General features: G+C 53.3%; 1 protein-coding gene across 3 annotated transcripts; it reads left to right on the top strand.

Moving 5' to 3' along the window:
- Positions 1-2167: 2167 nt before the first annotated feature.
- On the top strand, positions 2168-24264 carry HDAC11 (histone deacetylase 11). Of its 3 annotated transcripts, XM_019633444.1 has the most exons (11): positions 2168-2280; positions 3243-3391; positions 5687-5787; positions 14257-14334; positions 15920-16036; positions 17031-17073; positions 18832-18908; positions 19975-20037; positions 21040-21136; positions 21970-22148; positions 22315-24264. In XM_019633444.1, coding segments are annotated over exons 1-11 (1122 nt in total). In that variant the 5' UTR covers positions 2168-2278; the 3' UTR covers positions 22531-24264. The 3 variants fall into 3 exon arrangements, with proteins under 3 accessions (XP_019488989.1, XP_019488991.1, XP_019488990.1); XM_019633446.1 differs by lacking the exon at positions 14257-14334 and having other exon boundaries at positions 2169-2280; positions 15989-16036; positions 22315-22530; XM_019633445.1 differs by lacking the exon at positions 14257-14334 and having other exon boundaries at positions 2173-2280; positions 22315-22530.
- The last annotated feature ends 1844 nt before the right edge of the window (positions 24265-26108 follow it).

The raw sequence follows: 26108 nt of genomic DNA, 5'->3' as shown, positions 1-26108 counted from the left end.
CTCACCCGGGAAGAGTGCAATGATGGTGCCAACTTGGGCCAGTGAAGCGACGTCCTCCACAACTAGACTGAAGAACAAAAGAACAGCAGCTTGTCTGTTCCCCTTCCCCCAATTCCCCAGCGCTGTTCCCATCCTCCCAATTGCCCAATAAAAATCTTTAAAAAAAAAAAATTAAAAAATAAGATATTTTAAAAGTGAAAAACAATCATCTCTTGAAAGGGGCCTAAATCAGGGGGGTCTCATCATTCTGTCTTACCTCACCTTGTGACTTTCACAGCACTTAACCACATTTTGTAATTATGATTGTATTCTAGTTTAAGATTTGTTTCTCCTACTAAACTGTGAACTTGACAAAGGCTTTTGGATCTTGCCCGTGGGGTTCACTGCTATGTCCCAGCACAGTGTCTTAGTGAGCAGACATGCTAGGATTCTGTAACAAAAAGACCCCCAACACAGCATGAATAACAGTTTATTTCTCCTACAGGTTATAGTACGGGTAGGTGGTCCAGGCTGGCATGGTGGTTTGAAGGTATTCCAAGACCCTAGGACTCCCCAGAACACCTTCCTCCTCAGCCACACCAGATACAACTTAAAAACCCTTTTACCTGGAGCAATCCCACTCTCTTTGGCCTCAGCTCCGCAATCCCTCGTTCTCCCAAAAAGAGGCTCGTTTTTGTGGCTTCCCAAATCATAGGGCAAGTTCCCTGAGATGAAGTTGGCTGTCCCAATGACATAGGGTCACTGTATGTACTTTCTTGCTTATGTTTATTATTTAATATCACCTTTTTCTTTCTGTGGCAATAGTTTACATCTGTCAACATCCCTGATCTTTGGGCAAATTACTTCAGTGTGTGCCTCAGTTTCTACATCCGTAAAATGGAGATAATCATAGATCGCTTCCTAGGGTTCTATAAGGATTAAATGAACATAAAGCTTTCAGAATTGAAAACAACAGTTTTCTCTAAATAAAGTGCTCTTTAAATAATAATCAGCATTACTAACTTTTTTGATTCTCTCAACTTCCCCATGAAGTAGATGGGCAGGTGTCATCTCATTTTCAGATGCAGAAATGAAGGTCCCGAGAGCTGAAGCAAGTTGCCCAAGGCCACTGCACTGGTAGGTAGCCAAGTCTGGGTTTAATCCACACCTGAACCTCAGTTAGCTCATAATAAAATTGGGGTGATGATAGCACCCCCTTACAGGATTGGGTTGTGAGAATCCAGTGCCATCATGCAATCAAGTGACAGGGACTTGGAGGGTACTGTTCAAATGTCTGTGACCTTCCCCTTCCTGGTGCCCCACCCTGTCACACCGATGACCCAGTGGAGCCACCAGGGATCCCAGCTGCCCTGTTCTTGGCAGCCTTGGGGTCAGCTGCTTCTGCTTGGTTGGCAGGGACAGCTGGTTCCACAGAGAGATCCATTGTTTCTGTCCTCTGGGGCTCTGTTGTTCGGTCCTCCTCCCAGGGTTTAGCCCCAAGAAACTATCAGCTGTCGCTGGTGGTAGTCTTGGCTTCCCAGGGTGGGGGAGGGGGATGAGGGAGTGTGCATAGATACCTGTGTCCTGAAGATCGGGTCACCAATCCTGTTCTACTGAGGAGGAAACTGCGGCTCACAGAGCTTAAATGGCTTGTGTGGGGAGAGCCTGTCTCACGCGAGTTCCCAAAGATGGAGCTGGGGGCTTCACTCCGGAAGGGGGGCGCATGTGGCCTCAAATCAGAGAGCTCATGGACCACATTAGGTCAGAGATGTTAAGGCCAGAGCACACGGCCTCCATCCTCTCATGTTATTTGTGGTAACAGAGACCTCCGAGCGCAGACGCTTGCACAGGGTCACACACTGACCACCTCAGAGTCAGCCAGCTAGAGCTCGTGCAGGCTGGGCGACCGGGGGTGGGGCATAGGGTGGACCCACCCTTGGGGTGGGGCGAGGCCGCACGTTCCAACTCTGACGCTCTGTAGTGAAAACTCGTGCGGCCCTCCCCCTAATGAGTGTGGCTTTCCCAGCCAGGAGAGAATCCTCTGGGTATTTGTCTGCGGAAGGCGGGACTTCGCGTTTGATGGGCGTTGAGGGCGTGGCCTCCTTCCTGCGGGAGCTCACAGCGTGGGACTCGACTCTTCTGTGACGCAGGCGCAGGCGCGGGCGGGGCGGAGCCGAGCCTGAGGGAGCTCCACCCCAGGGGAGGCAGCCGAGGCCGGAGGCGTGTCCTGGGCGGGGCCTTGCCCCCGCCCCTCCCGGTCGTGGAGTGGTGGCCAGCGCTGGGAGAGCCTGGCCCCGGCATGTGAGTTTGGCGGGGGTGGGGACGCCGGGCCACCCCCTCCCCCCAGGGCTTTCAGGGGTTTCCGTGGGCGGGCGCACGAGTGCGCGGGCGGTGGGCGGGCCGGCCAGGTGCTGGCCCAGGTATGGCGGGCGAGGGGACGCTGGAGCTTGGTGCTCCCAGGTCGGCCCTGCGCGCGGGGCCAGCCCCGCGCCATTTCTCTGCGGCCGAAAGGACGGGAGGCCACCGCAAGGCCCGGACCCAGGCAGGGACTCGCGAAATGCGCGGGTCTGACGTCTTCCCTCGGGCCGCACCAGCTGTGCGGAGGCACCAGCTGTGCGGAGGCCCCCGCAGTGGCAGCAACTGGAGCCGTGTTTCTGGTTCCTCTGCAGCCGCTGCGGAGGTGTAATGGGGTGGGGTGGGGAGTAAGCTGCGCAGCGGGCCCGAGTTGACCCTGTCTTAGTCTATGGGTTGGGCCACAGCCTGCGCGAGCCCCTACATCTGGGAACCCAGCTCTCAGGCACAGGGCGCTTTCTGCCCTCAATCCTCGCAACAACCACACATTTTATAATTAAGGAAACTGAGGCCTAGGGCCACAAGGCTGTTCGCTGTAATTGTTATAATGTGGAAGTTAGGTGCTGAGGCCTTGCATCCAGCACACCTGGGTGTATATCCGCTGCTCCACGGACCCTCTGTGTGACCTTGGGCACACCTGGTCCCCTCTCCAAGCTTTTGGTGAGATGGTGGTGCCTACCTCCCAGGACTATGAGAATTGGGCTGGATAGTGCAGGGGAAAAGCCAATGCTCGGTAGGGATCCGCTGTTATTGTTGCTGTTGTTAAGTGGCCCTTTTTCTGTGGCTGAGGGAGGTACTGGTACCAGGTCATGGCTTTCTGGTCGATCAAAGCCTGCTGGCCCCGAGCGGGAGGCTGCTTCCCACACTGAGTCCGTCCCTATCTGTGTATTTTGTCCCTATGCACACGGAAGGCCACACACAACCCAGCTGTACCAGCATGTGCCGGAGACGCGCTGGCCCATCGTGTACTCGCCCCGCTATAACATAACCTTCATGGGCCTGGAGAAGCTGCACCCATTTGACGCAGGAAAATGGGGCAAAGTGATCAGCTTCCTAAAAGGTATGGAAGGCCCCACCTGGACCCTACATCTGCTTCTTCCACCCCACCCCCACCCCCACTGCCTTTCCCTAACACAAACTTCGGACTCTCTCCTACCTCCAGCCTCAGCCCTCAGACTCCTTCCACGCATGCTATCAAAAGGATCTTTCCAACACAAACTTCTAAGCATGGCATGTCCCTGTCTCAGACCTTCCCTGGTTCCCCATCGCTGTGGACCTAAGTCCTATGTCTTCCCCTGGAGGCTCAGTAGAGGGGAACTGATTAAGATGGATGGACACAGGAAGCTGAAGTTTGAAGGAATCCAGTGTCCATCCCTCACAAACTCAGAAGGTCCAAGAGGAAGAGAGTCTTCGCTCCAGCCCCACTGATTACAAATGGAGGAAACTGGGGCCCAGAAAGATTAGGAAACATGCCCGAAGACACCTAGCTACTAAGTGGCAGAGAGGGGTCTGGAATTCAGAGCTCCAGGCTCCTACTCTTCATGGCTCATCCCACTGAGCAAGATATTTCTCCAGGGGTCTAGTTTAGGTGGGGAAATTCAGGCATAACAGTAGGCTAGTGTGAGAACATTTTCCTTGTTCCCTGTATCAAGAGTTCTCTAAGTGAGGGAAGTAAGAAATATTACCTGAAGTGTGACCTAGCATAGGATGACACTGAATATCTTTAAATCACCCAGCCCTTTTGATCACACCATGGAGAAAGTGTCACTCTGGGGCTAGCCCATCTTTAACACCTAAGCCCATCTCCCTTTTTAACAAATCCAGAGCAAGCCTCAGATGCTGTACCTTGCAGAAAATAGAATCAAATTAGAGATTAATAACACTTGTTTCTATTGTATTTGTTTTTTATTTCTGGTTAACTTCTCTTCATGGCAAGTAATACTGATATTCCATTAGCAGTAGCGACCAGACTGGGTAGTCAAAGAAAAATGTTAAGTAGAAAAGAATACTAGTGGTGTGTAGCAATGACAAGAACTCTGACAAGGTGAGCAGAGCCAGCTGCCTCTCACCTTGCAGCTCTCTTGCCTCCCTGAATAGGGTCCTTCATGCTCTGTTTTCAGTCTGAGTCCCCCGTCCTGTTGCCTGGCCTTGGGCTCCTGTGTCACCCAGTAGCTCAACAGAAGGATTTCTTATCCCACTCATCTCAGAGCCAACAGGCCTCCAGAGTTCCCTCCTTTCTCTGAGGACATGGTGGAAAGGAGGCAGGGGCCACATGGTGAAGGGCCTTGGGTGCCTCCAAGAAATGAGCTGGCCCTTTGCCTGAAGGCAGTGGGGAGATATGGAATGTTCTGGGGTGAAGTTGGGGGAGTACCTGCCGTTTGTGGAGCTATACTCATATGTGCGAAATGTATGGAAATAGTTGGTTTGTACAAGGGTTGGTTTCTAAGGGTGACACATTAAAACAGATCCCCTAGATTCTGACCTTGTCCCTTGTATTTCCCTAAAACTCAGAGTATAATGGGCCTGTTTGCCCTGTGCTGTAGAGCATGTCCCAATCTCGGCCTCAGTTTCTTCTTTTGCGAAATGGAACGAGTTTTGTCTGGTGTATGTGTGGCGTGATGAAATAATGCAGTGTTTCCTAAACAATAGTCATTTGGAAACCAATCTGGGGACTTGGCCATCTCTTCATACCACTTGTTCCATTGTTTACTTCATATTATTTATTGACTTTCCTTCGTTTTTAAAAATGTAAGTAAAGTTTTAAAATGAAACATTATGTCACCTAGATGGGAAAAGCCAGTTTCACTTGCCATAAGTAGAAAGTCATGGTAAAATATCAGTGCAATGAAAACAAGTGTGTAATTTAATGCAGTCTGCTTACTGTTACTGCAGGCTGTGGGACTGCTTTTAGGATTCAAAACAGAGATGAGCAAGGGTCAGGTCGGTGTTAAAGAGAGGCCACACCACACTGAGCCTCCCACGATGTCATCAGAAGGTGGAGGGAGAATTGATCAAAGAGCTTTTCTCACCTTGATAGTCAGCATCATTGACCAGTGGGTCACCTCCCTCTATGAGCTGTCCAGTTATATCTGAGCTCACCTCATGGCTATCAGCAGCTTGGGAAACACAAGGATCGCTGTATACACAATATTTGATATCCCCTAGCCTGAGGGCCTGACCATTGTCCACACTGGCCTGGGAGGTGGCCTGTTCTCAGGGTGCTTGTAAGCCAGCAGCTGTGCCTACCTTGACCTAGGGCAGGGCTGACAGAAGCCAAGTCTGCAGCCTGGGGGAGGGCCTGGGGCTGGGCTTGGCTTCCCAGCAGGAAAACATGGCGCCCAATTTATGGTTTCAGAAGAGAAGCTTGTGTCAGACAGCATGCTGGTGGAGGCACGGGAGGCCTCAGACGAGGACCTGCTGGTGGTGCACACGAGACGCTATCTCAACGAGCTGAAGGTACAAGGCTGAGGGCCTGAGGGCTGCCATGGGCTGGAAGGGCTGTGAGCCAGGAGGAGTGGGCAGAAGAGGGCAGCTTAGCCTGGGGAAGCATGGCCTCCAGGGGCTCCATTCCTGTCCCTAGTGCAAGGGGAGCATGTGAGCCTATGTCCCCAAGAGAAGAAGAGAGGTGTCATGAAAAGCAGAGACCAGGGGTGGGCTAGACTGCTCTAGGGTAGTCAGTGCCCCTTTTCTGGAAGGATGAAAGCAAGGATGTCCTCTCGGTGGAGAATGAACCTTCATAGGGATTTGGGGCTCCTACATTAGTGACTTTTGCTTTTTTTTTTTTTTTTTAGCTGAGCCATCCTGCCACCTGTTGGCAGCTCAGCAGCAGCTCAGCTCAGGCCACGAATCAAACCGGCGACCCTGTTGCTCAGAGCTGACACTCTTGAGCGAACTCTTAACCAACTGAGCCACTTGGCCGGCCATTAGTGACTTTCAATCTGTACTCTATGACTAGGCCTCAGAGACCCCTGCTGGGAGGGTGGGCAGGAGGACCCCAGCCCCTGTCCCCATCCAACCAAAGCTGTTCCACCTTGGCCTATTTTTATATTGGACTGAAGTTTAAAGGTTCTGTTCTAAGGACTTCTACTGCTAAAGACTTATTGAAAACTGTTGGGCTGAAATTGAGTTTGAAACCCCGCAGGGCCCAGCCAGGAACATAACAAGTGGTGAGGTGGTGGTGGTGTGGGTGCACCGGAGAGCCACCCTCCCAAGTGGTGGTGGTGGTGGCGGTGGGGGCGGCTGCTGCTCAACTCCACTGCAGGCCCAGCATGGCCAGGATGCCTGGCTTTAAAGAGAAACCAGAATTACTGTGACAGTTTCTGATTTCTTAAATGTGACAACTCATTTTAACGTTTTTAAATCCTACCAGCAGACCGAACTAGGCCTACAGGCTGCCCTCCCATAACCTCTTTCTAGAGGAGCCAACAGCTCTCGTTAGTGGCTGAGGTTCTGAGGGTGGAGGCATTCAGTCAGTTCCCTTTGTGGGAGCAGAGGGGAGGCTGGGCTGGGGCTTGCATCAGAACCTGGTGCTGTCAGCCTGCCCTGGGGTCCGGGATGCCTCAGGTTCTCTACCTCCAAGAGTGTAAGATCCTGACCCCTGACCCCAGGCTCCCAAGCTGGACTCATGTTAGACTCAGAGCGAGAAGATGCCAGAGATCACCAGGCCCCTCCCCTCTACAGATGGAAGAGCTAGGCCCAGAAAGAGGCCACACCTGCTCAAGGTCACCTAGGAAGTCAGGCAGACCTGGGGTAGACCCCAGGTCGGGCATCCAGTCTGGTCTTCCAGGCTCCTGGTCACAGCTGCTGCCTTCCCTTCTCCAGACTCCAGCCTAGCTGTGAAAATTCTAGATGGAGTCGTGACAATGTGAGCACATGAAAGATTACCAGGAAGAGGTTGAAACCTGGCTCCTGGGAGAGGCGGGTGTGTGAGGCCTTGGCAAGAAGCCCAGTGTTGGCTGCCCTGATTTCCTGGGGCTTGGACATGCATGATCACAGCCCATAGCCCAGGGGCTGGACCAGGAGGACATGCCTGCCAGAGTCCAGGGAGTAAGGCCAGGTGCAGGGACAGGAGACATTGAGTCCAGGCAAGAAGAGACCAGAACAGAGTGGGGCTGGGATGGAGTGAGCACGCAGGATAAGGCTAGGAACCCCACCCCCATTTGTGGGGCCTTTAGGGAAACTGTGTGGGGCCTACTGCATGCCTGGCTTTGAGTCCCCAAAAGCCTGAGGACAGCTTACTATGTGATAAGTATGACTGAGCTACATATGAGGTTGGACAATTAAGTTCACCAACTCATCCTAGAAAAAGTGCTAATACCTCATTGCTGAATATCACTATAGTCACCTTTGAAGTACTTCCCTTGGGAAGTTATGCACTGATGCCAGTGCCTAACTACCCTTCAAAGCAATTTTGGAACTCTTTTTCTGGAATGGCCATCAGAACTGTTGTCATTTTACCCTGGATGTCCTGAATGTCATCAAAATGTCTTCCTTTCAATATTTCCTTTATCTTCGGATCAAGAAAGAAGTCATTGGGGGCCAGAGCAGGTGAGCAGGGAGGGTGTTCCAATACAGTTATTTGTTTACCGGCTAAAAATACCTCACAGACAGTGCCGTGTGAGCTGGTGCATTGTCGTGATGCAAGAGCCATGAATTGTTGGTGAAAAGTTCAGGTCGTCTAACCTTTTCACACAGCCTTTTCAGCACTTCCAAATAGTCAACTTGGTTAAGTGTTTGTCCAGTTGGTACAAATTCATAATGAATAATCCCTCTGATATCAAAAAAGGTTAGCAACATTGTTGCAACAAGTTTGTGAACTTAATTGTCATACCTTATATTTGGCTTGGAGCTCCCTGGAAGCCAGAGCAAAAGGAGAAACATGATGAATTGCATAAACCTACTAAGGTGAAGTATTCAGTCATTCAGCACATCTGTATGGAACACTGACTATACTAGGCACCAAAAAAGAATAAGCAAGGTTCTCTGTGCCTGTGGATTTGCATTTTCATTGTGGGAGACTGAAAATAAAGAAGTAATCACACAAAAGCATTTCAGAGGGCACCAAAGGCCATGAAGAAAAACAATAAAGGGTACCTGGGGGGAGGTATACTCATTTAGACTGAGTGGTCAGGGAGGGCCTCACAGAGGAGGTGAGCTGTGAGCTGAGACTAAATTATAAGGAGTAGGTTACACTCAGGTAGAGCTTTGAAGAAAGAATATTCCAGAGCCTCATGCTCGGAGTGGGAAGGGACTTGGCCTCCTTGAGTGGCCAGGTTGAAGGGACTAAAACACCTAGATGGCACGTGGTGTAGTCAGGGAGGCCAGCAGCGCAGGCTGTGGGAGGAGTTTGGGTTTTGTCCAGGTGTCAGAGAGTGATGTGACGTGGTGTGCCCTTGATGCTCAGGGGAGACCCATGTCCATTTCAGGCCTTGTCTGGCATCTGGATGCTGCAGCCCAGGGACACCCCCTCACCCCACACATGTTTGCAGCTTCTGTACCTTTTCTCTGCCTGGGACCCTGAGCAGTGCCCTGGAGAGTGCCCACAGATTTCCCAGGGCTGTTTTTCCTTGTCTGTTGTGTGTGTGCTGTGGAGTTTCCATCCACCTCTCCCCACCCCCTTCAATCTGCCTCAGCCCATGTTCTGGGACTCACGCCTGGCTCTGCACTGGAATGGCCTTCAGTGCTTAATAAACGAGGCACTGAAGGGATGCCATAGCCTAATGTTTGACAGATGGCATCTGTTCAGGGAGACAAGTGTTCATGGAGCGCCCAGAGGTGGCCTCGCTGAGGTGGGTGTGTTGGGCCCACGCAGGGCTCTTGCCTTCTGCTGACCCCAGGGATGGTTTGCCATGGGTGTGGGTGGGTAGTGTGATGCAGATGTGACGTCCTTGTGCGCCCTGAGCTGGGCAGTGCTGGGGACACGTTCATCCAGCAGTATTTAGTGAGCACCATGCTCTGTGCCAGGTGTGGGGAGACGGAATTTAACAGCTCCTGTGGAGCTGGCATTTAGGTGGGGGGTCAGCTACTAGACGCAATAATCAAGTCAGTGACGTGTGTTAGATGTGCTCAGTGCCAGGGAAAGTACAGCAGGAAAGGAGATGGGGGGATCGGGGAGGAGCTTATTGACATGTGATCATGAAGGGAGGGCAGTGAGGGAGTAGGGTGCGTGGGCATCTGGAGGAGGGCATTCTAAGCGGCAGGACGAGCAAGTGCAAAAGGCCTGAGGTAGGAGGACCTCCAGTGTGTTCCAGCAACAGTGAGGAAGCCAGTGGGCTGGATCAGAGAGATTGGGAGGGACAATGGTAAGAGATAGGGTCAGAAGGCGGTTGGGCCAGACCACCTAGGGCTTTGCTCTGAGTGAGGGGGTAGCCAAGGAGTGTTTTAAGCAGAGGGTTGTTGTGATCTGAACTATGTTTTAATTGAATTGCTTGGCAGCTATGATGAGAATATGCTGTCAGGACAAAAGCCGGGAGAGCAGTGGGGAAGGAGGTTGTTGCACTGATCACCATGAGAGATGCTGGGCTCTTAGACTAGCCTGGAAGCAGCAGCTGTGGGGTGGGGAGAAGTGGTAGGAGTTGAGGTTTGTTATGAAGTTGAAATGAAGGATTTTCTGTTGTTCAGATTGAGTATGGGGTATGTGAGACAAAGAAGCCAAGGATGCTTCAAAAATTTTGACCTGAGCCCCAGGAAGTCTGGGCAGGAATTGGGCCTCATTGCTACCCTCAGGGCACTTGGAGTCCTGTGGGAGAGCGGGAGGCACAGACCCCAGCTCCACAGAGAACCTGAAGGCAGATGTCCTGGGAGGGTCTCTGGGGAAATGGTACCCCAGGGTCTATGATGGTCTCCCTCTTACTTATCTTTTTTTCCTTGAGGGGGCCCCTCTCTCCTATTTTTTATTGTGGTATAATTCATGTAACATAAAATTAATCATTAACCATTTTAAAGTGTAAAATTTAGTGGCAGTTAGTACACTTACAATGTGGTACAACCATCACCTCTATCTAGATCCAAAACATGTTCATAACTCCAAAAGGAAACCCCATGCCCACTAAGAAGTTGCTCCCCACTCCTCTCTCCCCACTCCCCCTGGTAACCACCAATCTGTTTTTGCCTCTTCTGGATGTTTTCTATAGTGTGCATGGAGTCATAGAAGATGTGACCTGCTCTGGCTTCACTGAGCATAGTGTTTTCAAGAACCACCCACTTTGTAGCCTGTGTCAGCACTTCGTTCCTTGTTAAGGCTCGGTAACATTCCATTGTGTGGCTCCACATTCTGCCTATCCTGTCATCAGCTCAGGGACTTGGGGGTTATTTCCCGCTTTTGGCTGCTGTGAATGGTGCTGCTGTGAGCATTCAGGTACAAGTATTTGTTTGAGTCCCTATTTTCAGTTATTTTGGGCATTTACCTAGGAGTGGGGTTGCTGGGTCATATGGTGATTCTGTTTAACTTTTTGAGGAACCACCCAAATGATTCCCACAACAGCTGCACATTTCATGTTCCTAACAATGGCACAAGGCTTCCAATTTCTACACATCCTCACCAACACTTACTATTTTCTGTTCGTTTTTATTGTGGCTAACTTAGTGGGTGTGAAGTAGTATCTCATTGTGGTTATAATTTGCATGTCTTTTTTAAAATTTTATTTATTTTATTTTTTTAATTTTTATTTATTTTATTTTATTTTTTTTATTGGTGAACAGTATGTTTTTCCAGGACCCATTAGTTCCAAGTCAAGTAGTTGTTTCAGTCTAGTTGTGGAGGGCGCAGCTCGTGGCCCATGTGGGGCTCGAACCAGCAGCCTTGGTGTTATGAGCACTGCGCTCTAACCAACTGAGCTAACGGGCTGCCCCCTATAATTTGCATTTTTAATGGTTAATAGCATTGAGCATTTTCTCACATGCTTGTTGGTCATTTATGTACCTTCTTTGCAGAAATGTCTATGCAAGTCATTGGCCCATTTTAAAAATTGGAATGTTTGTCTTTGTTGTTGAGTTGTAGGAGTTCCTTATATGCTTTGGATATTATATAATTTGCAAATAATATTTTCTCCCATTCTGTGGATTGTCTTTTCACCCTCTTGATATAGCAATATCCTTTGATGCATAAAATTTTTAAATTTTGCTAAAGTTCAATTTATCTAATTTTTTCTTTTGTTGGTTGTGCTTTCGGTGTCACATCTAAAAATCCATTGCATGTTAGCTGTGGAGTGTGTGTGTGTGTGTGTGTGTGTGTGTGTGTATGTGTGTGTGTGTGTATGTGTATGTGTATGAGAGAGAGAGAGAGAGAGAGACCCTTTGTCCTGTTGAGGGAGTTCTCTTCTATTCCTGATTTTTAAATTGATTTTATCATGAAAGGGTGTTGGATTTTGTTAGAGGATTTTTCTTCATCAACTGAGATGATTGTGTGGGTTTTCTTTGCCCTTCTCTCCTTTTGCTCCCACTTACACTGGTGGAAAGTCCTGACCCAAACCAAGTACAGTAAGTCCCCGATTTATGAACATTCAAGTTGTGAACTTTCACAGATGCAGCCAATCATGCATCCAAGTTGGACTTAGGAACGAACCTGACTTATGAACGTTCTCCCGGAACGGAACTCGTTCGTAAATCGGGGACTTACTGTAGTTGGGGCTCTTAAGTGGGGTTTCAGTCAGTCTCTTTGCTTCAGTCAGTCTCTTGATTTGGACCTCTGAGGGTAGGGGGTCCACCTGAGGAAATCAGGCTATTGGAGATTAGCTTCTTGCAGAGCTCAGACTATCGGGGACTCAGAGGTGTTCCAGGCCCAGGTGTGTCCTGCTATCGGTGGAGTCCCCAAAAGGCTGTCAGGGTATGGAGCCTGGGATGGGGAAGCTTGCAGGCCAGACTGTTCGGTGGGTGGTGGGCATCAAGCTGGGGTAAACCTCCCAGATTTAGGTAGCTTCATTCATTCATTCATTCATTCATTCATTCATTCAGCACTGTCTGAGTTCATGTTCCCTATAGAGTAGTGGTTCACAAACTTGCTTAAAGCATCAAATCTTTTTGAGGGCTTGTCACTAGGCCCCACTTCCAGAGTTTCTGATTCAAGAGGTCTGGGGCCTGAGAATATGCATTTATAACAAGCTCTCAGATGCTACTTTTGCTGCTGGTCCAGGAACCACACTTGGAGAGCATAGCCCTAAAGGCAGAGCCTGCAGTGGCAATTCACCCAGGGCAAGTTTTCAGGTAAAACCTGTAAGACAGCGGGGGAAGCAGAGAGGGCGGGACAGGAGCTGGGCACACACGTGGGTTCACCAGGAGTGTGGCCTCCGACTGATCCCGGGGTGTGTGCTGTCTATAGCATTCTGTTTCAGGAGCAGAGGCCACACTCTTACAGGCTGTCCTGGAAAGGAGCAGGTGAAGTGGCCTCCTCGGAAGAGGAGGTAGGCATCTTTGGGGAGGGTGGAGAGCATGTGCTAAAAGCACCTACTGTGTGCCAGGCATGATTCTCATCATGGTTGGCGCAGCAGAGAACGAGCGTGTGCCCGCCTTCCTGGAGCTGGCATCCCTCTGGGAGAGACAGATAACAATCGAAGTATTGTTATTGTCAGGCTGAGACAAGTGCTGTACACAAAGGCAGGAGTCGAGGGGGCCTAGGTGGGGGTACTTTAGATTGGGCAGTGAAGATAGGTCTGTCTCTTTAATGGGTCTAAGTCCTCATTCCAGGCCTCGTTGGGAGGAGCGCCTATGTCACAGATGAGGAGACAGATGGATGAGGGCCATGCCCAAATTCATACAGCAGTGGCAGGGCCCAGAGTCCGACCAGTGTGTTCTGAGGAAGTCTTCTGAGCCCCATCCCCATCCCACTCCCATCCAGCCTGTCCCTCAATGCCCTTGCCTGAGGCCAGGCTGTCAGAGAGCCTGACCTGCTGGCAGACCTGGGCGTTCCCACCCTAGCCTGCTGCACGTCCCAGATAAAGTACCCTCCCCTGGCACTGGAACATCTGTCCCCCGTCCGCCCATCCCCCAGTCTCCCCACCCCCTCTGTTTATTTTTTACCCTGGCCACTGATAGTTTTTCCCATCAGAACTTTTATCCAACAGAACTTTTCTTCAGTGATGGAAATGTTCTAGAAAGGCTCTGCCTAGTCCAGTAGCCACTAGCCACATGTGGCCTTTAAGCACTTAAAATATGGCTAGTGTGACCAAAGAACAAAATTTGAATTAAAAATTTAATTAAAATTATTTACAGATAGCCACGTGTGGCTGGTGACTGCTGGACTGTACAGCACAGCTCTAGACTATCTAAGCCATACCACTGCTAGGCACAGAAACCCCAGTGGGCCGAGCAGAAGGCTGATGTGCTCAGCCCTATCTTGGATGGCCAGAAGTGGAGAAACAGTGGCAGCCAAGTGCCTTCCCCTGTGGAAGCTGGTCCCCTTGGCAAAGTCCCATATGTGCTTCTGGTGACTGTATGCCCGGCCCATGTAAAGTTCAGTCTCTGGCGAGAGGTTCCCGAGTGTGTCCCACCCACGTGACTGCAGCCTTGCAAATGTCAGTACAGTATGTGTTATCTAAAAGCAAAGGAGGCAGGTAGAGGCTTGTAGTCAGGAACTTTGGGAAACACAGAGTGAAGCACAGTTTAAGAAGATTTTATACTGTAGACCTTCTCAGAGCCTTTAACACGCCAGAGTGGGTTATGAATTTCCAAGAGGTGGACAACATAAGCAGTGTTCCCCAAACTTATTTGATATGAACCCGTTCCTGATGGAGTGCTCTGGTGCTAGGTAGCTGCTGTGGCACACACTCAGAGAAATGTCATTCTCATGGTTTTGTGTCCATATTGGGACCCTCAAGGGCTGGGGTATGGCTTCATTTCCTTTCAGTCTCTTACCCAGTGCTGGCTTGCTCAAGGAGGGAGGCGGTCACTTAATGTGTTTCTTCATTTGTGTGTTCACTCATTTATTCCTAGAAAACAGTGGTTCCAGACCTGTGTTGGGCAAATGGGACTGGTGTGACCAACAGGCAGAGCCGGCCACCTCCTCTCTGGGTCTGTGCCCCACCACACACAGGCACATGTGCTCATATGTGCACGCATGTGTCCGTGGTGCATGCATGCACTCCCATGCACATGGGGGAGGGTCGTGCAGCTGTTCATCCTCCCTGGACCATCTCTAGCACCCTTGCCCCCTGCCAGGCCCTGCGCGCCTCCATTACAGCTGGAGGGCCTGTGCTTGAGGAAAGCTGGATGGGGACCTCCTGTCAGACAAGTGGTCCAGGTCTTATAGACCGTGCTCATGGGCTTCTTCACTTCAGTGAGGGGGCAGAACGAGCTTCCCCAGCCTTCAGCTGTCCTCAGCCTTGCTGGCCTGGGAAGGATGGCCACACAGGTGTCACTGGCAGTGTGGGCAACCTGGCAAAATGTCTCCCGTATTGGCCCGTGGCCTAAGGCACAGTGGCCCCTTTTGAGCTGACATGGGTCCTGTCCTGCCCCAGTCTCATGTGGGGACCTCTGGAGCCTTCCTGGCCTTTCCAGTCCCATGACCTTTCGCTGTCACGCTCCATCCTTGGCCTCTTTCTTTCCCTCTCTGCTGACTCCTGTGCTCAGTCCTCTGCAGGCCTGAGTCTCTCCTGCTTGGTGAGCACAGTGGCCATGCTTCCCACTTCTCTCCCAGGATGCCTTGGAAGCCTCAGTGCCTCACTTTGCTCACTCCTTCCTGAGCACCTCTGATCCCCAAGCTGCCTGCCACCCCTTGGTCCCCAGACAACCCTGTTCACCCCAGTGGGCTCCACTCATGGGCTTTGGCCTTCAGTGCTGGAGTTCTGCCTGGGTTCCTTGTGTCCTGGATACCTCTGTCCGTTTGTCTCCTGCATCCTGTCTGTGAGCCATCCCCACCCCCACCCTCCAGACCCTCATTATCTCTTGCTTCCTCCCTGGGCCACTCCTGCTGCTCTTCTCATTCCCCTAACTGGTCCTGCTGCAGCTACAGCAGCTTGGGAGGCACCGTCGAGGCCCCCTGCTGACTGCCCTGACCATGACGTCTGAGAGCCTTCACTGGCAGACCAGGCCCTATATCATAACCACAGCCCTCTCCTGGCTGCACCCAACTTCCCTTGGACCTCAACTTACTTTTCCACTGCCAGCAGTCATTTTTTTACCTTGACCCGGACAACTGGATAACTCCTGTTCACTGTCAGTGGCTGGGCCAGTTCTGTGCCTGCACCTCTGTGACTTGGAGTCCTCCTCAGCTTTTTTGTTTCATTTTCTCTCCTTTCCCATCCCAATATATTTCTTACTGTATTTTTCTTAATTTTAACTTTTAGTTTTTCAATTACAGTTGATATTATTATATTGGTTTCAGCTTTTGTTCTGGGCACAAGAGGGCAGCCAAGGGCTTTGAAGCACCAAGGGATGTGGGCAACTTAGCTGTGTAAATGGCACTTCACTGAGCCCAGAGCTCTGTGGGGCCAGACGGGTGGGAAGCTCTCATTCCTTCCTAAAGAAGCTGCACTTGACCAGGAGTTCACCCAGGGCACCTTGAAACTAGCATTAGAGAAAGTCGGATTTCCCAGCTGCTGCCTCTGAGCTCTGGGGACGGCAGTGGGAGGCCAATGGCCTGCGTCTCTTTCCACAGTGGTCCTTTGCTGTCGCGACCATCACTGAAATCCCTCCTGTCATCTTTCTCCCCAACTTCCTTGTGCAGAGGAAGGTGCTGAAGCCCCTTCGGACCCAGACGGGAGGAACCATAATGGTAGGTAGGGAGGCAGGCGGGACACAGGGGGGCCAGGGACTCCCGCACCCAGCTCCTCTTCACCGCTGGGCCTCTGCCCACCTGGCGCTCTCCATCTGCAGTACCCTTCTCCCACTTGGTAGTTGAACAAAATCCTAAATGTTCATCAAGGCCCAGCAACAATAACCCTTTTTGCCAATGCATTTCCCATCCCGGCACATTAGAATTCATTTTTTCTTCCCTTGGAACCTCTGACTGAGGTACCGTATTTGCTGGCATATAAGATCTATCGCATCCCTCAGAGATATATCCTAAAACCATCACTTCGACGTACTCAAATTTAAGACGCTCCCATGACTTCAGTGATGGATGATGCTCCCCTCTCCCCATTGAGGGTGCGGCAATGGAGAGCACTCGTGGCAAAATTAGGTTTCATGTCTTGTGTGTAGTTTTCTTCAAAATTAGCCACAGGCTGCCAAGTAGTTGGAGGTAGAGAAACTCTTCAGATTTCAGTGTACAATGACCTAATCCAGACCTGGATCAATACCTATTGATCCCTATAATTTTCTTGTTAGCTTGCAATTTTGTACATTTTTTTAGTTAATTAGAATATCACTACCCACCCCCCAAAACTATAATTTCCTGTCGGATTTCAGTATTCAGTATACTGTATTTCCATTGAGCAAAAAGTTGTCTATTTTCCCTTCGAAAGCCACATTAAAATCATTGTCAGCTCATGTGTGACCTTAATAATTAACTGGTTTCTTCCAGTTTCCTCACAGAATTGCAGCGGGCTTAGGCACTGCACGTCTCACATGCCAGCCAATCTGGTACTTGCTTCTGGGACTGAGTTTGCTGCGGGGGTGGGGGGAGAGGGGCGGTGCAACAGGTGCTTTCTGAACCCCCACCTCAGAGGTAGCTGGAAACAGTGTTCGTGGGATAAACGAGTGCATCAGTGACTGAGTGACTGAAGGAGAAGGATGCCTGCCCCCCTCACCCTGTGCTTGTCTCCCAGGCGGGGAAGCTGGCAGTGGAGCGAGGCTGGGCCATCAACGTGGGTGAGTGCTCCGCTGCCTGGCCTGGGGGCTGGCAGGGCCGGGAGGGACCTGGAGGAGACAGTCGTGAGCTTAGGCTCTGGTGCCTCCATAGCCACCCGAGCCTCCGAGAGTGGCCTGGAGGCAGGTGTGCAGCGCCTGGTGCCTAAGAGGGACCAACCTGTGCCTCCACTTGGCATGGGACCCTTGTCTAGACTAGTTCTCCAGTTGGCTCCTAGTCCTTCCTGTGCATACTTCCAGGGATGGGGCGCTCGTGCCCTCTAAGAAAGCCTGTTCTGCCCCTGGGCAGTTCTGCATGGAGCTGAAACCTACAGAGTTTCAGAGGCTCCCCCAAAAGACTCCATCAACCTCTCGGGGCTCAGGACAGCCTGCAGGGGCTTGGTCATGTCGTGGTGGGGGGACAGGTCCAGGATCAATATCACTTCCTTCTCAGGGGTCCTGAAAGCCAGCTTTCCCCAGTCCCCTGGACTCTCCCACAAGACTGGCTCATGGGAGCGCCACCCCCATGGTCTTTCTCCCCTCATCAGTGTCCCTCATGGAGGCTCAGCACGTCCCAGCCTGTGAAGCCCTCTTCTGTCTGGTCTCTCATCTGAGCTGGGTGTTACTGCTCAGTCCCCATATAGTGATAAGAACATGGACATCCACAGAGGCCTAGTGGCTTTCTAAGAGCCCCATAACTGTCCCCGCCCCCAACACTGGACTGTGAGCTCTGTAAGACCAGGGCTGGGTCTCTTCCATTATGGTCTGGCCAGGTCTGGCCACACCAGCATTAGGTCTGGCTTAACCATGGTGTTATGATACTCTGCTGAATTGATGAATAAGTGATACATGCCATGTGTATTAACTGCAGCGTTCCCATGAGGACCCAGGAAGGCCCTTCTTCCATGGCCTGGTAGAGGCTAAGAGTCCAGGTCCTGATCCAGTCTTGGTTTGAATCTTGGCTCTGCCATTAGTTACCTGTGTGACCCAGGACAGGTTGCTAACCCTCTCTGTGCCTCAGTTTCTTCACCTGTAAAATGGAGATGATGATAATGCTGCCTCCTAGGGCTGTAGGGAGGCTTCGGTGAGCTCAGTGCCTGGTTAGGAGTTCACTGTTGGCGGTTACTTTGTCATTATGATCCAATGACAGCCTCTTGGGTGGTGGAAAAGGCAAGTCCCTTGTATTCGTGGGCCCTGGCTTCACACAGCCAGGTGGGGCAGTTACTGGGCTCAACTTCAGAAGCCCCTGCAGCTCATGTTCTTGGGGTTGCAGGGGAACGGGCAGCATGGGCTCCGAGGCTCTGAGGCTGTGGTCTCAGGGTTGAGGGTAGCGGGGGCTAGACTCTGGGCTTCACGGCCCTCCCCATTGTCACAGGCAGCCATAACCACCAGAGGGTTATGACCATCCCCTCTGCCACCACAAAACCTGGGAGGTCCCAAGGTACACCTGCCGTCACCGCTCCACCACTCTTCTTGGCGTGAGGATTCGGATGCAGGCAGGCCCAGCCCTGCGGAGGCTTTCTGCCATGAGCGGGATGAGCTCCCATCCCCTTAGGGATGTGAGTAGGCACTGGGGCTGACTTGTTAGGACGCCCTGAGGGGTGGCTGTCCTTACCCAGGAATGGGGACATGCCCAGGCGCTCAGTTCACTGCCAATCTTGAGTCCCAAAGCCTTTCTGGAAGCTGAGCAAGGAGAGCAGGCACCTGGGAGGGCAGAGGCGGGGAGCGCCAGGGCCTCGCCTTGAGCCTGGGTCTGACCACACCATGTCTGCCCTTCCACAGGCGGCGGCTTCCACCATTGCTCCAGTGACCGGGGCGGGGGCTTCTGCGCCTACGCGGACATCACGCTGGCCGTCAAGGTGTGCCCAAGAGCAAAGCACGGCGGGCTCGCCCCTGAGAGCCCTTCCTGGAGTCCCCCTGCCACTCCCAGCCTGACCTCACCCCATACGATAGAGAAAGGACTGAGGCTCAGCGGAGAGCACGCTCACTGGCCCCCTCAGCCAGGCTGGGGCTCAAACCCAGATCTGACTGACACTGCTCTTCTGAGCTGCCTGTGACAGAAGGGAGGTGTTACTGCCTTCAACAGTGGCAGGGGCCTGAGTGGGGGCATATATGTCAAAAACATAAGGGCATTGCTCTGAAAGAGTAAGGAGGAGAAAGAGCTAATAATAGTGATCGCAGTAATCCTGATGGCACTTAATGCAGGCAAATCCTGTGCCAGTCTCCGTTCCCCATGGCCCACCTCAGTTAGTCCTCACCTATTACAGATGAGGAAACCGAAGACCAGAGAGGTGAGGCCATAGCCAGAAGGGGCACAGCTGGCAGTGGCCTCCTTTCTGTCAGACCCGAGTTACCCCTGCCCACCTTGCGCCTGGCCTCGTGCTGGGTGTCAGGGACAGGCTGTCCTGGTCCTTGTCCTCACAGGGCACACAGGCCAATGAGGGGAGTTGGGGGGTGGGTGGTCAGCAGACCCTGGCCATTCCGAGAGGGGGACGCACAGAAACCTTCCTGGAGGGTGCGGGGAGCAGAAGAAGGCACGAGGACATGCCTTGTAGGAAGGCAAAGATTGCGGAATGAAGTCCCAGGCCGTTTTGAGGGGAGGCTCCCCCTCCCCTAAGTCCCACACATTTCCCCAGTATTCCGGGACTGTCACTGAAGGCCAGCCCCACTGCCCCACTTAACTCCTGACTTCCGCCCTTCAGGGCATAGCACAAGCCCTCTCTTCCAGGGAGCCTTCCCTGCCCACGCACACAGGCTTCTCTGGAGCCACGCAGCTCTTCTGGGTGTATGATGTCTCTGCCCCGCGTCCTGAAAGCCCGCACGCATGTACGGCCTCCAGTCCGGCCCCTCACCTACTGTGAGTCCCGAGGGGCTGCGTCCTCTGGCCTGTCTGGATCCTCACGCCTCCCTTCTCCTCCCTGGCAGTTTCTGTTTGAGCGCGTGGAGGGCATCTCCAGGGCCACCATTGTTGATCTCGATGCCCATCAGGTGAGTGCCCTGTGGGGACCACGATCTCATGGCCCCCTTTCCCAGGACCCCTCTGCATGCCCCCACTGGCACCAGTCACACAACCTTAAACTGTGGGACTCCCCTCTACCGCGGGAACACCCCTGAGCCCCAAGCCGGACCTCTGCACCCCCACCCTCACCTCCTGCTTCCCCCCATGCTGCCTACCCTCTTCTCAGCCTGAAAGCAGAGGCTCGTCTCTCCCTCTGCCTCTCACCACCCAGCCAGGACGGCTGGCCCTTCACTGCTGCTGTCAGGCCTCAGGGTCCTCCGTGCCTCCTGACTGCGCCCACACAGCAGGCTGTCGCTCTCTCTAGAGCCCACCTGGTAGTGCTGTTCTTGTGTTCGGACCCCCCTGTGGCTCCCCTAGCCTTTGTGCACAGAGCTAACGAGGACCTGCCCACACATGATTTCAGGCTTGCCCAGCCCCAGGCCACTGCTGAAGGGCCCACTGGTTGGGCTCAGAGTGCAGGGCCTCCTTCTTGGGACCCCAAACCCAGGGCATGCTCCTCTGGTCCCAGGAAGAGCAGGGCATCCAGTAGGCTCTGGAAGGGCCCTCCGACACCTCTGCTGCTGTGGCTTTGTGCTGGTTGGGGCCCTGCTTCAAGGTCACGTGGCACTGAGCTCCTGAACCAAGTCACAGGAGTACAGCCCTTTACAGTTTGTTTCACATTCCTGATTCCAGCCAATCCTACCACAGACTTGAGGTGGGGTGTGGTGGGGAGGGGGTGGGCAGGATTACTACCCTGTTTCATGGAGATGAAACTGAGAGGGCTGGAGCTTGCTGAAGGTCACACTAGAAGGTCATGGAGCCAGGTTTTGAGGCTGAATCCCCGCTTTGTACTTAACAGCCATGAGACTGTGCCCCAAGGGCAAGCTGCCCTGCTCAGGCACACGGGGGCGGGAGGGAAAGCTTCCTGGGTGGGGGCTCCTGACCTTGCTCAGGGCACCTGCCTGTGAGTGGCTTCCATGTCCTCCCCACAGGGCAATGGGCATGAACGGGACTTCATGGGTGACAAGCGTGTGTACATAATGGACGTCTACAACCGCCACATCTATCCCGGGGACCGCTTTGCCAAGCGTAAGCTGCCCCCAGCCCCAGTCCTAAGGGCGCCCTGACTCGGATGGGCTCTCCCTTGAGTGTTTCCTATGTGCTGGGCCCTGCGGAAGTCACTTCATTTAGTCTCAGGATCCCTGCATGGGGCTGGTTCCCATCGTACAGATGCGGAAATTGAGACCTAGAGAAGTTGACCCACCCAAAACTACATAAGGCTGTCCAGTAAACACATGTGGGTGTTCATATAGGGGCAGCCATCAGAAGAATAACAACAGACTCCTTTTCTAGGTTTGCATCTATCTAGTAGAACACAGAGAGTGAGGAAAAAGAAACGAGGGAAACATGATAGAAGATTCAAAATCCGCTGACAGAAACCAGTTAAAATATAGTAGTTCAAATAAATGCGGGCAGATGAGACATTACTCCAGAGGCAGAGAGGCGCTGTGGAAACAGGGACATGCCCGCTTTGTGGCAGGAGGCTTCTGTGCAGGAAGGGCTGGTGAGCCTGCTGTGGCTCGGCCCCGCGCGGCCTGAGGGACCAGCTTCTGACCTGAATCTTGAGTATGCTGGGTCTGGGCACGAGGCGCGGCTCATGGAGGCAGTGAGACCGGATGTCACTGACACAGATCTCTTACATCCCCAGGGCAAACCCCTTCTCTCCTTTGGTCCCCACTTTGCAGTGCTCGGTACTGTTTTTAGCTTAGTTTGGGTTGACATGGGGAGCTGAGCAGTGTGGAATCAGACCGACTGGTTTCTAGTCCTATCTTGGGCACTGACAGGGACCCAGGCAGTCTCTACCCTCCTGAGCCTCAGTTTCCCTTCTCTGCACATTGGGGGGTGCTCCTGTATCCCTCTAGAGGCCATCAGGCGGAAGGTGGAGCTGGAGTGGGGCACGGAGGATGATGAATACCTGGGTAAAGTGGAGAGGAACCTCGAGAAAGCCCTCCAGGAGCACCCACCTGACGTGGTGGTGTACAACGCAGGCACTGACATCCTCGAGGGGGACCGCCTTGGGGGGCTGTCCATCAGCCCACAGGTACATCCTGACTCCGGGGGTGGGCTGCTCTGCAGACAGGTGGGCCGCACTGGTATCAGAGGGGATGGGTGAAAACAGCAGTTGGAGCAGGGCTAGACCTGCAGCAGGACCTCCTGACACTGCAGCATTGAGGCCTGCCGTAGCCAGCCTTCCCGTCTCCCCACAGGGCATCGTGAAGCGGGATGAACTGGTGTTCCGGGTGGTCCGCGGCCGCCGGGTGCCCATCCTCATGGTGACCTCGGGCGGGTACCAGAAGCGCACGGCCCGCATCATCGCTGACTCCATCCTGAATTTGTACGGCCTGGGGCTTATCGGGCCCGAGTCACCCAGCATTTCAGCACAGAACTCAGACACCCCTCTGCTACCCCCCGAGGTGCCCTGACTGCACTGCCCTCTGAATGGCTCCCTGCCTGCCTCCTGCCCTGCCCACCCCTCAGTGCTTCTCCTTTTCTAACCACATGGGGCAGTGGGGGCAGCCACCAGGTTCCCTGAGGGGCAGGGGCGGGGCCTGTCCCTGACTGGGCCTGCCTTAGGGGCCTGGTGGGCAGCTCCTCCAGTCTCCCCACTGGGTGTTGGAGGGTCTCTAGGCCTCTCGGTGGTAGGGGCAGAAAACAGGGCCTGAGTCCCAGGAAGTCCGCATAGGGGGCCAGGGGTCTGATCAGGCCATGTGGAGGCAGGCAATTCAACCAAGGAGGAGGAAGGGCAGGTGAGGCTCCGGGGGCTGCCGTGAGGGTCCCCAGAGGTCAGGGTGCTCTGGTTTTCAAAAAAGTCAGACCCATGTCAGACCAAGGAAGCTTCCATCTCTACCATAGTTGGGCCTCTCCCTCTTAAGTCGAGTGATTTGCTCCCCCTCTACTTGTCTCAGGCAGGGCACGAGGAGTGGGGAATACCGAGTGGGTGGGCCTGAGAGCTGGGTACTGACCCAGGCCTCTGGGGGGCGGTGGTCCCTGGATTCCCAGCCAGCAGGCAGGGGCCCTGGTCCTGGATGTGAGGGGCAGCAGGGAAAGGGATGCAGGTGGATTTTTTTGTCTGGTGTTCACCTTCAATAAAGCAGGGACTGGACCCACCTTCCCAGAGCCCCTCAGTGATGTTAAGTGAAGGGGAGGCCTGAGAAGCCCCAGATCCCTGCTTGCACAATGATCTCACTTGTTCAATGAGGGGGCGGGTTTAGAAAGAACACGGCTCAGGGCCTCAGCCCTGGAGACTTAATGGGAACTTAATGGAGACTTAATGGAGACCCCCGTGGGGAGGGGCAGGGGAAGATGAGGCCCAGACAGAAATCAGAGATGGGGCAGGTGGTCAAGCCAGGTCCCGCCGGAATTAAGGCCCCGGGTAGGGCCTGAGGTGCTGGTGAGGCCAGGCTGGGATTTATGGAGGGAAAGCAAAGGACCTCCATCCTGGCCTATAAGGTTATATGTGGGGGTTGTGTGTGGGGGGGCGTGGGGTGCTGCAGCCTCCACTGGCCTCACCCAGAATGCACAGGGCTCTGATGGCGCTTTGTGTCCAGGATCCCAAGTGAGCCTCGACCTTGTCTTCATTCTACTCAGGAGACACTTAGGCCCCCCAGGAAGCTGGATGGGGGAGCAGCCACTCTTTCATCGCCTGGGTGTGTCTTTAGTGGACAGAGGTGGGGTTGGGGAGGGTGGGTCGGCTGAGGTGTCCAAGTTCCAGATCAATCCCACTTATGGGATCGTGTTCATTACCACCTGGGGGAGCTCCTGCATTCTCCCACTTCCTGCCTCACTTGCTCGAAGCTCTCTCTGTTAGAGTAGGGGTGGGAGTAGGGATAAGGACTCCAGGATCACAAACTGACAAAAATTCTGGCCTTCTGGACCAGACCTGAGGCGCTAACCACACACTTGGATGCCCCCTTCCCTGCCTCCTGCCCTTGCTGTGGGTCTCTGTGTCTGACATGAGGTCCCTAACATCCCTTCATCTCTACTGTGGGCCTGCAACATCCGGGGAAAGGCAGGGGATGTGGCGTCACTGCTGAGCTGCTGTCTGCAGAGAAACATAAAGGCTCTACTTGATTGATTGGATGGAACCACTGTGTGTTCTTGAGATGAAGAATCCTCCCTCCTATGGAGGAAAGGAATTAAAGATTTCTGTAGCATGAGGCCTGGCATCGGGTTGCTGCCCAAGAAGTGCTAGTATTTTATTCCATCCTCAGAGTCCTATGAAGTAGGTCATTGTTCCCATTTTACAGATGAGACAACAGATTCAGCAAGCAGTTTGCCCCAAACCACACACGTCTAGTGAGTGGTAGAGCCAGGTTTGAACCCAGCCCTGGTGGATTCCAGAGTATGTGTCTCAGCTGCCACACTTGGCAGAGTGAAGGAATTGGGGGGAGGCGGGACGTTTCTTTCCAGAGAGGGGACCAGAGTCTGGGAAAGTGCCAAATGGGCTGGGCTGTCTAGTGACAACACAGTGTGGGAGGCACTCGGGGACCCTGGCAGGGCAGCAGGTTTGGGGGTGTCTTCCAGCCCTGGCTTTGGGTGGAGCACATGGGGCTGGGCAGGGCAGAGGGTTCCAGGCAGGTGGGAGCAGGACCTTGTCCTCAGCCTGGCAGAGTGACCAGGACATCCCCTGGGGTAGTGGCACAGCCTGGGTAGGGGTCCAGGGAGGCCCTGTGCACCATGTGAGGGAGAAGCTGGAGGCTGACAAGTGCCAGGCCCCGTTCCAGGCTCTTGGGGGGCATCATGTTGAAACTCATAGCACTCAGGGAAGCACTACAGTGCTTTTATCTGTTTCACAGATGCTGACGCTGAGGCATAAGGGGGTTAGTTACTCCAAGCCCACAGCTAGTAAATGGAGGAGCAGGATTTATGCCAAGGCCTCAGGGCTGGAATCCACAGGCTTTCCTCATCTTTAGGGGCCTTTCTGGATACTTGCCCAAAGGAGGTTCTGGGGTCTGCTTCAACACATGGGGTGCAGGGAGGAGGCTGTGTTGTGTTGTCTTAGCACCCACTGCATGCTGGCACCCACTATGTGTTGGCACCCTGTACATGTTAGCACCCCGCACATGCTGGCACCCACTATGTGTTGGCACCCTGTACATGTTAGCACCCTGCACATGCTGGCACCCCGCACATGCTGGCACCCACTACATGTTAGCACACACTACGTTTGACCCAGTACATGCTGGCACCCACTACATGCTTGCACCCAATACATGATGATGCTTCTGTAGGTCATGCTGAAGAATCAGGGACAGTTGATGTGAATTTCCAGGATTTGTTCTAAGACTTGCTGTTTGCAAATTATTCCCCAAGTTATAAAAACCCAAGGGGAATGCACCAATTTTGTGAGGTGGCTGAGGTGCCCGCATGGCGGTCCTGGCTGATGCAGTGGGTACTGCCACCCAGGTGACAGTAGGGACAGGCTTTGGGGGGCGGTCTGGGGTCAGACACTTGCCATGAGGAGAACATGGGAACAGACAAGCTTGAGAAAGTGCTGCCAGTAGGAGGCCGTTGTGGGCCAGCCCTGATGCCTGGCAGGTGTGGGGTGTCTGCACAAGGCTCCCATGTGCTGGGGAGTAGGCAGACCTTGGAGCCCAAGCCCACCAGGTGGGAAACTGCTCTTCTTGGGTCTGTGTGTGTGGCCTCGGACAAATGACAGCCACTCAGGGACTCCTTCCTCAGCCATCCTGGTGCGTCACAGTACTGAGCTTGCAGGACTGGAGCAGGTGTGTATGGGTGACACTGCTGGCAGCTCAGAGCCTGGCACCAAGTGGTACTATATGAACACAGCCACCCGCTTCCTGCCTCTCCACAGAGCCTAGCGCCTGGCTGGCCGGTGGGCCGCCTGAGGCCTGGAAAGGGATTTCCTCTCCCTGAGCCACAGCTCTGTTCGCCACTTGGGCCCAGTTGAGGGCTTCTCAGGCAGACATTGGAAACAGCAGCCCACACGCCCATGGGGACCATAGCTGAGGCTGGGCTAACGGCCCTGGTGGGTGGCAGA

Source organism: Hipposideros armiger, unplaced genomic scaffold (assembly GCF_001890085.2).
Source record: "Hipposideros armiger isolate ML-2016 unplaced genomic scaffold, ASM189008v1 scaffold_1314, whole genome shotgun sequence".
NCBI lineage: Eukaryota > Metazoa > Chordata > Mammalia > Chiroptera > Hipposideridae > Hipposideros > Hipposideros armiger.
Note: the sequence above shows the minus strand (reverse complement) of the source record. Positions and strands in the feature narration are given on the sequence as shown.

What these genes read in the sequence shown, in the direction of transcription:
- HDAC11 (XM_019633444.1), top strand. An exon ending in GCTATCTCAACGAGCTGAAG is followed by an intron (nt 5,788 to 14,256) that starts GTACAAGGCTGA and finishes ATTTATTCCTAG; the next exon opens with AAAACAGTGGTTCCAGACCT. An exon ending in GGCTGTCCATCAGCCCACAG is followed by an intron (nt 22,149 to 22,314) that starts GTACATCCTGAC and finishes GTCTCCCCACAG; the next exon opens with GGCATCGTGAAGCGGGATGA.